A 13,365-nucleotide genomic window follows, 5' to 3' on the forward strand; every position below is an offset into this window, starting at 1 on the left:
TGCATTAGATACCATTATTTTTTTATCGTGAGATTGTTTGTTTATACATGTAGCTTTAATGTACTCAAAACAAAATCGTTTAATAATTCATTGTTGCCATGGTTTTTCTGGTTTGTGCAAAACAGCTGAATGTTCTGAGCATAAAAAGAACGTTATCTGCATTCATATCATACATTAGCAGCACCTACGCTCACTTTGTTGTTTGTTAATACTTGTGAGTTTTTAAATTGTTAGCGAAAAAGGTGGTATATGGTTTAAAAATAACAGCTTGGTTATTCACTAAATAAATCTACCATCTTTCATTGAAAAACTACAGAGAGCAGCATTTGAAGCTAAATCTGAATAATGCTGAGTAAGTACTTGAAAGTATTAAAGAACATCTTAAACTGCAGACAAGCTGTAATTTAAATAGTTACTAAACACATGACACTATGGTTATATGTTCACTATCAGTTATTCCACTACTCAAAAATTACAAATAGGTAAAGGAATTATAAATAGATAAATCTCCTTATGTTCTCATTTCCTAATGCCTTTTGAGAAGTGCCCTGTCAGATACAACAACATGACCCTGGCTAGGCTCATCAAAATCTACTAAGCTGTTCTAGAAATTGTGTTTAAATAGTCAATTTTTAGAGTAAATGGAAAGTTTCTAAAAATTCTCAGGCAGTAAATTTTCTGGAAAATTTACCACCCTAACCTAATCTTGTAACAAAGAGAAAGTTGCGTGGTGTAAGTGGGGGTGGCATGAAAATGATCACAGACTGTCAACCTTCTGTTTCGTTTTTCAAACCCAGGGAAAATTGTACATTTGGTGGGGAGTCCCTGACAGCTTTGGATGAAACACAAGCTAGCTACCTTGCTAAGCCAAGTCTCATTTTTTTCCCTTGATGTTACTGGATCTTGTTTTTCCCAATGTGCAATTGCAGTTAACCTCAGCTGTATGACAAAATAAAGTAGCATACATTACTTTAGATATGTGTTTTACAAGGTAGAAAATGTGCTATCTTCACAAAAAAATAACATTAACCAAAAATCAAATGTTACTTCAAAACAATCAAGTAGTTAGACTGCTCATAAAATTATAAAATATGTTTTGACTCTGGCTGTCGTTGATTGACTTATATCGCCCACCAGCCATATAAATGTAATTGCAAGTCAAATTTCCAATGCCTGCACAAAATATACACATCAAAAAACATGACATAATTTTTGAATGTGGTGAAGGATGTAACTTTAGTCAAGTCATATCAGCAGGAATGATGAATTTAACATGTTTCTAGGACATTACTTTTAAAAGCTACCCAGTATGTGAATTTTATTTGGAAAGGGAACATCTATTTTCATTTAATTATGTAGCACATTCTACCCTCTCACAAGCTGACATGGTGCCTATTAAAATCGCTGAAGTTGAGCAATCACTGGCTCTGGGTTGTCCAGATTTTTACTGCCCTCTTGTGTCAGAGCGGTCAAAATACATTATGTTACAGCTTGGTAGTACCAAGTCTACAAGCAAATTTACCTTATGAATTGAGAAATATATTCCAATTTGTCATCGTGCACAGAAAACCCTCATGCACAAAACTAAAAGAAATAAATCCACCCCGGTGCACTTCTGCAAACTGTATGACTGACAGGCGCCCGCCACAACAGAAAGAGCAAGCCACACGCTTTGTCACCCGCTGCAGGCGCGGCCCTGCTCTCGCCACAATTGTGGCACGGAGCCCGCAGAAAACAGGCGCAGCAGCAGCGGTGCAGAGATGGAGCCTGTGCCGCGTTTGCCCAATTCCCCCTCCCCCTCCCGCCCCCTCCCCTCCTCCTCCGCTCTATTCCATTCGCCCCGCTGGCAGTGGAGAGAAAGCACCGGGAGGTGGGAGGATGCTTGTTTGGGGCAGAAACAGGGGGTGGCTACATTCATGGGCGTGCGCTACAGTGCAGGCCCTTAACCCTAATCCGCTGTGACGGCAGCACATCGGGATAGGCAGAAAATCCACCGCGATAAAACAATGGCGATGCTCATTAAAACACCTTTCTTAAAAGCTTATTTTCTGCGCTTTTTTACTAATGGGCCTGAATTCCTTTCTCAGTGTGCAAGCACACTTAAGATAGCATGTGAATCACCAGGCATATTCACCCTGACAATGAGTAATCGCCTCCGTCACGATTACAACACAGCTGTGATTAACTGTTTATCCTACATGCTCGCCTAGCTTTCATATCCATCCAAGCTCCAGCCCTCTCCTCCCCATCCATCTTGCATCCACCATGTCTATCCTCTGACTGATGGTGTTATATGTGCATTTTGTTAACCAGTGCACATCTATCCTGTGTAACTGTTTTTGTATTGCTATATTTGATGACCGAATAACAGAAATAAACACAAGATGAAGAAAATTCTTTAGATTCTTTAGCTGATGATATGGTCATTACCTGACATGTTTTTCCACAATAAGAGAACACTGGGTCTCAGTGTATGGACAATTCAGAGTAACAAAGTGATCCCACAATATTTATAGTAATGTGGTTTTACCAGGTAAGTGAATGTTGCCAAAGTGGCTGCAAGTTGATGCCACATATCCGTGACCCTTTGTAACATCTTTTCACCAGAGAGAACCGGTGAGGGGATTGCTGTAATAAGCACTGAGAAACAGGAAGTGAGAGAATATCGGAAACTTGGGAAAGAACAGCTCATTCTGAGCTGAACTCAGCACACGCAACACAATGACTCGCGGGTCAAGCCTCTGATGGCAACGGCATGCCAAATTGCCACACTCCACATGCACATTTCCCACAGGGGTGCGTCAACGTGTCCCGTACCCCATGAGTGCGGCGTCTCGCTGTGCGTTTACAGGCCGCAGGGGGCACCAGGAGGTCCATCCGTGCGCACGCTCACAAACAGGAACACAGACGATACTAATTCCTCCCACTCCAACTCAGCTGATGCCTGAAGGGCATTCTGGGCCCAAACTGGTGGCCCTGTATCACCCGGGTCTGTGCTATACATTGCTTGAGATTAACCAACCCCTTCAAGATACAGCACTTTGAGTTTATAGGAAGTTCTAAATTGTATAAATCAAATACATTATCTTCAATAATAGAAATAAAACCATATTATAAGCACAATAACATCCATGGATAGTAAGAACTCCTCTCCAGGTCCTGCAGAGCTTCCATGGTGTTGCAACACCCAGGGCGTGGAACACGTTGTGTATGACTTCCAGCTGGCTTGAATCAATCAACAGTCACTGAACTCTCAGCACAGGGTTACTTCTTGCTTCCACAATGACGGTGAGGGAATGACACGACCATACTCGAGTGTTTAGATCATCTGCAGTCATTGCAAAGCTGCTCGCACCACACTAACCAACCAGTCACACATGAAAGGCCTGTCCCCCTGGCTCAATAACCACATCAAAGTATCATCGGTTTGAACTGAGCAAAACTGAGCCATTTTACAATGGGAGACAGCCACCTAAATATACACTTCACTAGGCCTAATTACTATATTACTACCAATAATAATTCAGGAGGTCTGAATTTTAATACAAAAAAGGGCACTGCTGATGATGAGGGTATGGAAGGACAGATCTTTGTGTTGGAGTCTGAGGACAGGGTCGAACCTGGCTGTGGGCTGATGTTGTTGACCTCCCCCTTTGAACATCATACATGGGAACAGAAATGGCGGAGATGGGGTGGAGGAGGGATGCCAACAGCTGACACAAGAAGTAAGTGGTGAGAGGTTTCTGATACTTGAGGATGAGGGTTCGTTGATTGCATGGGGACTGTCTAAAAATTCTCTTCCTGAATCTTCATTTGGAACTTCAACCATACCAATGATATTATACATTTCTACCTCAGACCGATTCAGCCCTGGCCACAGAAAGCCCTACTGTCTGCAGGCTCTCATTTGTGTCAGATAATCTAATCTCTGTGTTAGCTGCACCAGCTCAGAGAGCATGGACAGTTTAAGTTAACCAGAAAAACTGACTTTAATGACATTGACAGAAGTCACCATTCTGGGTTTCTATTCAGTGAGTCAAAATAGACAGAGTCCCTTATAATAAACATTGGGAAATACTTTCCAGCTAACTGTGTTATTAACCTCAGAGTTCACATTAACAAAAACAACTGTGATATGAAGCTATTCACTTTCTGAACAGCCGAGGGCTAACTTTACAGCAAATGGCAGTTGTGCTTTACAGTTAGGCACAGAGTCTGTGGTGTACATTACACAGATTAGATTCACCCCGATCAGGCACCATGATAGCTCTATTGATATAATCCAAGGGCATACTCAAACCCAGTACTACCTCATGGACATTACATACCAAACTCCTACACTCAGGAAAAAATGGCCATGTGTTCAGGTTGTAAATGCACAAAGCAAGGCAGGCCACCATTAGCCATCCATGCATTTAAACGCTTTATCGTGTCTGCCAGAATAACAGCTGGGCGCAATTGGATGGGAGAGGAGACACTGGAGTTTTCTGATGAAGTCTGCAAGGAAGCAGTTAATCACTGTTAACCAGAACAACCCTTAACTTAAAGGAAATGCACTACGGCATGTTCATTGTGTACATAAAAGGTCATTTTGAAACCTCTGAATCTAAAAATTGTAATCCTCCGAATGACGTAATAATCTTAAATTTAACAGATCGTTTAGAAAAAGGAAAAATAAAATAAGTTCTGTTTGACAAACATATTGTGTGGACGTATTTGTCTTCATTGTTGGAAAAAACGGGCTGGTCTATGCACACGCCCTCTGCGCCGCCAACAGAAGCGTTTCAATGGTAAGTGTGACTGAGCCCTCTGGATACTTAACAACAACATGACCATGTGTTTCCTTACGCAAATTAGTTTCCACAGCTAGCACCATGGTTTCTTCAACCGACCATGTCAAGTCAACACGCACTTCATGTTGACATTAATGACATGTGGTGAAAAATTAAGTTTGCCTCCTCCGTTTTACGCATATAGCTAGTCAGCGCACACCGCGTCAAAAGCGACTGCGTCTCGCCGTGATCGCAGAGCAAGAGAATGAAAAAGTAATTTTCCAAAATATGATTATGCTACCATTCACATTGAACAATGTTAGAAAAAAAAGCTTATCTGTTGATTTATAGCAACTATGTCTGGCACAACTACACACAACTGTAAAAGAGCGTTTTCAGTTTTCTGTATGGTTAAAGTTTCAATTACTAAACCAATGCACCAAAAAAGTACGGAACCGACATCGACGAAATAGCACACCGTATTCAACGTTCGTCAACCACATAATGCCGGTGTACTTATAATATTATACATTGGTAAAGCAGCCGAGCTGTAATCATCAAGCTGAATCAAACTGAATACTGGTAGACTAAGAAGTTACTTCCCATTTTTTCAATGACAGCCCCATGACAGAGCATGTGTGGCAGTTTCTGATATTTATCGGGCATGAGAAATGATTAATAATGCCGATGATCTTCGAGATTTTCGCTACATCATCATGACCGCACAACCTGCAATGCTTACTTTGTAGGGGTGTTCGAGGCAGAGCGAACCGCAGGGGTGTATCTTAGTCCAGGATAGCGCACGTACAGATACTCGCTACAATGTCCCAGCAAAAAGCAGCTCTAGATGTAAAATGTCATTCTCTTACCTTTTTCCTCCCTCCAGCTCTCTCTGTCTTCCTACCGCATGAGAGATCCAATGATGTTATATAACAGTAATATGATGAAGAGACATTTAAACAACAGGAAACTCACTCTTTCCGCCCAGGGCAGTGTGTAGCGCGCTCCGCGTGCCTCTCCTGAGTAAACAGTTGTATGCGTGTTCCGTGTTTTAACCCTTAAAGCAAGTGTCAGTCAATCCTTGCGCTCTACAGCCGATCATCTTGCTGGGTGAAAGCTGCATGTAGCTACTTCAACATTTCGCATTGCAAATATTTAAAGACGTAAGGGGAAAATGTATCGTTTCAGCACGCTGCATTTTCAGTCTTGTAAGCACGCTCTGACCTTTTTAATCTCTTTCGAACGTTCTCTCCTAATTTCTGAAGCAATCAATTACAGATAAAATGACTCATTCTGAAAACAAGATAATCCTGCAACAGCAGCTTTAGCTGTCTAAAGACAGCGTTTGTTCCTATACTGTGCACATTTTGCACTTTTTCATTTTGTTTTTCCTTTAGCATCTTAGTCCTCAAATAAAATTGCAAAGAACAGGCTTTTCCAGAACCTAAAAAACAGTATGTGGATGGGAATTTTCAGACTGGCAGTCTTTTATTTAACTTCACCAGTCGGAAGAGATTAAATAGCCTATGTCATAGCCTATGGCTACCATATTGTTCCTTGGCTAGTTGAGTGACACAGTTCCTAGACATATAGACCAGAGTTCCAACTTTTCCACCGTTTAAGGGTCTCCTCCCACAACTTGCCACCGTGGCGTTAGTAATTAGGGCGTATTCCGTTAGGGCGTCTTCCGTTAAAATCAGGGAGTCTGCAGGGGTGCAGCAATCATGTCTGTTGGACAAGGTGATGTTGTTAGTGAGAGCTTAAAGACGTCTGACAGTTTAGCTGCAATTATTAAACCTTTGAGTGTTGCAGAAGAGGCGGTTGGACAGGGGGTTGGGATGCACCCCTGAAATGGACCTCCTGGAGCAGGATGAGCAGGCCCTGGCCAGTTCACCCAAGTTGAATGGGGTTAAGGGCAGGCTCAGTGCCAGGAGAAAATATAGGGGTGCAATTGCAATCCACGTGGGTGCACAAAAAGTCATAAATACTATGTAGACATTGCAATATAAGGAGACAACTGGGGGTGCACTGAGGTCTGTCTGGGGGTGCAGTGCACCTCTATGCACCCCCATAGTGCCAGGCCTGGTTAATGGTCACCAAGGTCAATCAGAGGGCCCTTCAGGTAAAGCCTGGGGTGAAGACCTGCTTGCAGGAGGATTCCAGCAGGGGAGTACACCTTGGCAAGTCCTCACAGTAAGAGTAAGAGAGGGGCAGAGGAGCTCCAGGAGGTACTGGATGTCACTGAGTAACAGGTAACAGGCCTACAAAGAGAGGAGGAGAAGACAGCGGGTACAAAACACCTAAAGTGACGGGAAGAAGAAAGTCAAGTAGGCAGGATATATATATACACAACACATATACAAAGCAACATCAGTTGCACTTGCTTAAAGGTAGTCTGTAATTTTCTGCATGTTCTGTTGCTCATCACAGTAATTTTAAAAATAAAACACAACCACCAAGTAACCACAACTCACCAGCTCTGGGGGGGGGGGGCAGCTGGGGGAAGATGACTCCTGTTCTTCAACCACACACCTGTATTTAGGATGCTGGTTGATTAGACAGGTGAGGCTCTGTGGCAAAGGGTGAGAGCAGTCACCCCACCTGGCCTCAAACCCGGGTCTACGGGGTACCAATCATGTGACTTTGACTGCGACGCCAAAGAGCCATTGACCTTGCAAGGACATCGGAGGTGTGCCCAGTGTGTAAGCCATATGAGGGACCCCCAGGTTAGGTTGAACCCGGTGTGAGGGACCCCAGAGATGGGTGAAGCACTGGTGAGTGGGGCACCCTGGGATGGGAGAAGTACGGCAGGGGAATGCGTGAGGGACGCCATGGTGCATGAAACGCATGGGCACGCTTCCCGAAGGGGAGGGCAGTGTGACAGAGTGCCGTCACTACGGGTGAGTATGCACTCTGACTACCATACCAATAAGCCTGGCTCTTTGGCGTCACGGTCAAAGTTGCATGTTTGGTACCCTGTAGACCCAGGTTTGAGGCCAGGGGGGGGTGACTGCTCTTGCCCTTTGCTACAAGCTCATTAGCCAGTTGCTACACACACACAATTATACAGATAATAGCAAACAGAATGACCCTGTTTTGAAATGTAATGGATGGAATATAGATCTCTTATTTTATAAGATGGTTAATGGCAAAGATTACACATACAAATGTTATTAATGGATGCATTTAACGATCACAGATTTAAAATCCTTTATATAAAGCTATATAAACTATATAAAGCAGTTGGTCCATTTGACACAGGTGAGGGCTTCTCCTTCACAGCCATATTAAATGCAGTTTTGTACCTTTGCTTTGAAATCTGCTCTGTATGGGAGCATCTGCAAATTGACTAAATGCATTGTGACATGTACGACTTCATGAGTTTCAAATGAAGTTTTTGGCAAAAAATGTCTTTCTATGCCAATGCAGGAGATGTGATGCTGTAGGTTGGTGGACTTGGCACTGCAAGTAAGGCCTGGTACACACTAGAGGATTTTAAAATCTTAACCGATTTTAAAAACATGGGAGACCACAGACATAACGACATATTTGACTGATTTTTAATATTTTAATCGCAAGAACGCACACACCAGATGATTCAGTCAAGACGCAGGACCACACACTAAACGATTTAAGAGTGGCGATTCCAGGGACTTGGCATCTCACAGAAACTCGTGATCAAATGTGACTTCAGAGCAAAACCAACATGGGGGCAGACCGTCGTCTTCAGTTTGTTGCACTTGTGTGTGCTGTGTTTTGCACCGAAAAAAATAGGAGAAAAAAACTGTTGATGAAGTCATGGCTGAGAAGACGGAATCAGCACGGCTGTACATTTTGCAGCGTGAGCTGGAGTTGAGTTGGAAGTAAAGTTTTATTGTTAGTCTCAAATGGGGCTAGTGCAAGCTACTGCTACAAGCTGTTTGTTATTTGTACACAGGTGGAGGGGAGAGTGAAACCTGTGATCATTAGAAATGTAGTCATTTTTATACATTCTCTGACCTTCCACTGCCCTGGAGATGCCGTTCCTGATTAATATTATTGTGTTCTGGGCTTGTACGAAAGTTAACTGTCAATTGCTGGGTTGGTGACTCTTCTCGGTCAGCTCGCTGTCATTAGCTATTGCGGGTTTTATGCTCAAGATTCCGTCGCTGGGCGTTTCAAACTACAGGATTTCAAGTCGTAAATACAGTATCCAACATGTTTGATATTTATGATTCGAAATTGAGAAGACTCTGATCAAGTCGGTAACACTAACATTATGTCTGCAAACCCCTCACACTACAGAATCATTTGGGCAGACAATCGGTTCTGACCAGCCCCGACTCGGGAATGCCCCCCCCCCCGATCGTTGGGAGGGGCGAATCGGACCCAAAATCGGGCCAATTATACTCTTGTGTGGGGCCAGCCTAAGCAGGGTGAAAGATTCAGACATTCAACAGGGACATGTCTTTGTGTGAGCAGAGCAATGCCACAGGCCTACAGTGTACAGCTGAATAGAGACAAGTGGAATTTGCATGGCGATTTACCTGAACCGTTATCAGCAGTACTGTGTAACTCATCAACTGCCAACTCCTCCCCTCGCTAGATGATTGCTTTACCAGGTCACAAACCTCTAATTATGACTGCCATTTCAGTGGTGTCTGGCCTGTAGCAGTTCAGCTCATCGTTGAGGGAGGAGCGAGGTGCAACGATGGTTGCCAGACAGACTTATGGCCAAATTTGGCAGTTTGGCTTTTTACCTTGACTGGCTGGCTTTAAAAATGGCAGAGGCTACGTCATGTTTTTCTTTTGGCCTTTTTGGCGTTTCTTGGCTTTTTCCTGGTTCTTGCCCATATTCAGTTTTAATAAACATATTTGTAGTAATTGCAAACATAGGCTACAAGTAAACTACGTGTAGCCTATGTTTGTGTGAGCACATGGTAAAATGCTTGCTTTAAAACTGATCTGGCACTTTACTTTCGCTTTGAAGGGGTGACATAATTGGCTTCTTTGACTTGACTGTAAGAGTCTTGCAACCTTTGGCGCAACACCACAGCAGCGACAGAGAGAAAGACAGAGAGCTCACACAAGCGATGGTAATGATAAAGAAGAATTTACTTTAGTCTCCAGAGAAAGGTAGGAACAAATTGGATGTCGAGGGACTTTGGAACATCCTGGCAATCTTAAAAATGAGCGATTATGGAGGGAGCATCTGCAAAACACCTCACTCTTATATCTCAGTCGGGATGTGCTAAGGAACAAAGGGAGGTCAAACAACAAGCACAGGACAGCACATACATTTGGAAAGGATCAGATTAATCTGGGGGTTGGGGGTTGGGATAATAGCTTTCCCTGTTTCTTGGATACAGTCTCCATCAGAATCCTACATGTGTTTTTGTATTTATTTATTCACTTCTTGCTTTGTCTGTCTTTATTTCATTTTGCTATAGAAGCAGAAACCCAATCCAACAAGGAAAATGCATAGAAAGACACCACCAACTGCTCCCACGGCAACCAAGGCTTGTGCTGCTCCTGTAAATAAAAAAAAATATATACATATATACATAAATAAATAATAATAACTGACAGCTTTGCTGTACTGAAGGTAGAGAGTCAATTCTCAACCCTGCCAAGGCTTTGTTGTAATGTAAGACTGTCATGTACGAGTCAACATTTTCATGTAGTCTTGATACTGCCAGTCACATGTACATGCTGATAAAACTGCTGACAGGAGTAATCGGCAGCTGATTGGCTGTCTTTTCCTCATTGGCTGCACTGATGCACAGGCGCACAGTGCCGTAGCACTCAGTCTTACCTCTGGCCACATTCACAGGGAAGGTCATCGTGGACTGGCCCTGTGAGTTTGTGGCAATGCAGGTGTAATTGCCAGCATTGTCCTTAGTGATAGTTGAGATGGTCAGCACTGACACAGCCCCGCTGGTGTGGACTTCCACATTATTGGCAGAGGTGTAATTCCATTTGAATGTGGGAACCGGGTTGCCAACAGCGGTGCAGTTCAAGTGCAAATCACGACCCTCTATTAGCCCATCAGCGTGAGGCTGACTGAGAATGTCAGGGCTGTCTGCAAAAAGCAAAAATTACATGTATGTATATATAGACAGATGGATGGATATATTCAGATTCAAAATAAATATGCAAAACACATTTCCCAATATGCATAATATGGGTTAGAAGAAAAGAAAACAAATCCATTGTTCCACCCCCTTCACCTGGCTCCACCCCTGCACTGCTGTGTTCGGTTGTCCCGCTGAAAAAACTCACATTGCACTGTGATGCTGAGCGGTTCTGACTGAACCACAGGGGGCGGCTGTGGTCCCTCTGGTCCCAGATCCAGCACCGCGGCGCACCTGTACTGTGCTCCATCGTCGGCTCGACTCGGGGAGATCAGAAGGATCGGGTACTCATTCACAGGTGTCTTCCTATCACTGTTATAGGTTTTATTGTGAACCTCCAGCTGCCCTTTGTACCACTTCACAGTAAGATACTCGAGAGGGGCAACATTCTGGATTTCACACACCAGCTTGTATTGTCTCCCCTCCTCTATTGGGCCTGTGTGATTAGAATGGCGCTTGAGGGAGACGCTGTCCGGATGCTCTGTAAGGAAACCAAGACATACACACAAGCTCATCAATAATGATGGTTCCGTCTCAGATATACAAGTTTACTGAGCAATGAAGAGCGGAAATTATGGGGCATTTTGTCCCTTGATTCACACTATTGTGTTTGGGCCAGGAAGAATGCGAACCAGCTGTGAGGCGGCCTCTGCCCTCGCAGCACCATTCCAGAACATTCCGAGATGCTCCCCACACTGAGCGGTAAGAAGAAATCACTTACTGTAGACAGTGATGTTGAGGACTTTATCGCACTGGCTCGTTTGGAAGTTCGCGAAGCACATAGGTTTGATGCCCCAGTGCGTCAGGTTGGCAACCCTCCAGACTACGGAGGAGACGTTCTTCACCATTTTTGTGCTGCCTTGTGAAGCTTCCCATCCCATCCCCATGTGTTCCACTGTTGTGGTACAGTTTGCCAAAACTGGATCTCCGTATTTCACCACGACCCTGGCGGGGGTCACCTCCAGAGGACATTCAGAGGCCCCTGCAATGATAACCACAGCTGTACAGGAAGCTGTTTGATGTCAGGAACTGCTGCTCTGGCCGTGTTTTGTTCCCAGTGGCAAAACTGTGTTACTGCAGGAGCCTGCTCATTCTTTAAGTGAGGGACACTGCTGTTTTTTTAAGGCTGCTTACTCTAATCGCAAAGTATAAAAGGACATCATTTTGACTTGGTTTAACTTTTTGATTTTGACAGCATACAATACTCTATCAGAAACAGCAGGATATCACCAGAAGCCATGAAGCAAAGCTTAAGCTTTGTGAAAAATTCAGTATTTGAAAATGAAGCCCAGGGAACTGACTGTGCAAAACACGTTTAAAGTCAAAGGCAAATGCCTGTTATGTATGACAGTACTTGCCTTTGAATTTATTTTCTGATAAACTGGAAAATATTGTGCACCACACACACACACACACACATACACACATACACATACACATACACATTCAGTCTATCCTCATGTCACAAGGCAATAACTTTTTGGGGCAACTACAACACTAAATATTAGTTGCCCTTGATGTATGCAAATATAAACAAAAATTATTAAATGTTGAGGAAGCCATTCAAGACAGCTAAAGCAGGTAGAGATGTAAGAAAAAAGAATATTTGATATCAAGAGTTACCAGGCAAGATATTTCTCAATATACTGACAGGTACACAGTTTTTGACATTTTTTAAGTGTATTATGTGTGTATTTGTCTTTCAGCCCAGAGGAATTATTGACTTAATGCTAATGATAATTTGAAATATTTACAATTTGGCATCAGAGGACACACTAGGTAAGTTTAGTAAAGGAAGAAAAGACTTGCTAGCTTACCACAGCATGCGCAGAGCCAAAGGGACAGGATCCATGAAAATCTGAAGTTGTAGGTCGAGGCTCTCATCCTTGCTTGGTGTCTCAGGGAGAGAGAAAATACAGCACTCTTCCCAGGTTACAAATGCAATGACTACAACAGTTATATATATTTTGTGTATATTCGTGTATAATCGCGATAATCGGGTTATAATTAAGACACTGGGGAAGATGAGGAGTGGCTGAGGGATCCTGTTGCAAATAGTCAACATTTTTTCAAGAGCTGCAGTTTTTGGATTGTTGAAACAGGAAACACTACCCACATCCTGTAAATGTCCTAATCAACTTATGACATCCTTACTTTATGCAGAATGCATTCCGTCAGTACATGGTCATATTATTAATTGCTAAACTGCAGAAGGTAGCCTGGGCAGAAGTGTGCGGCATAGAGAGAAGGAACAACACGTACAGGCCAAAGGTTACAAGCTCAATTTCTCAAAGGGGCATTGCTATACCCTTGGGTAAGGAACCTAACCTAAATTGTCTCACTACATATCCAGCTGTATAAATGGATAACGTGCAAAAATTGTCAGCTATGTGAGCCATTCTGGAAAAGAGTTGCTGGACAACTGTAATATTACTCCACAAAAAAAAAAAAAATTTTGAAAAGCAAAAAAAAAACACAGG

General features: G+C 43.2%; 1 protein-coding gene across 1 annotated transcript; it reads right to left on the reverse strand.

Annotated features, from left to right (window-relative positions):
- Positions 1-9,865: 9,865 nt before the first annotated feature.
- On the reverse strand, positions 9,866-13,346 carry LOC118782859 (hemicentin-1-like). Its single transcript, XM_036536468.1, has 5 exons — positions 12,703-13,346; positions 11,607-11,867; positions 11,034-11,366; positions 10,567-10,833; positions 9,866-10,283 (listed from the first exon to the last, which is right to left on the reverse strand). Exons 1-5 carry the CDS (start codon positions 12,767-12,769, stop codon positions 10,183-10,185), a joined length of 1,029 nt encoding a protein of 342 aa, XP_036392361.1. The 5' UTR covers positions 12,770-13,346; the 3' UTR covers positions 9,866-10,182.
- Between the last annotated feature and the right edge of the window lie 19 nt (positions 13,347-13,365).

Source organism: Megalops cyprinoides, chromosome 9, assembly GCF_013368585.1.
Source record: "Megalops cyprinoides isolate fMegCyp1 chromosome 9, fMegCyp1.pri, whole genome shotgun sequence".
NCBI lineage: Eukaryota > Metazoa > Chordata > Actinopteri > Elopiformes > Megalopidae > Megalops > Megalops cyprinoides.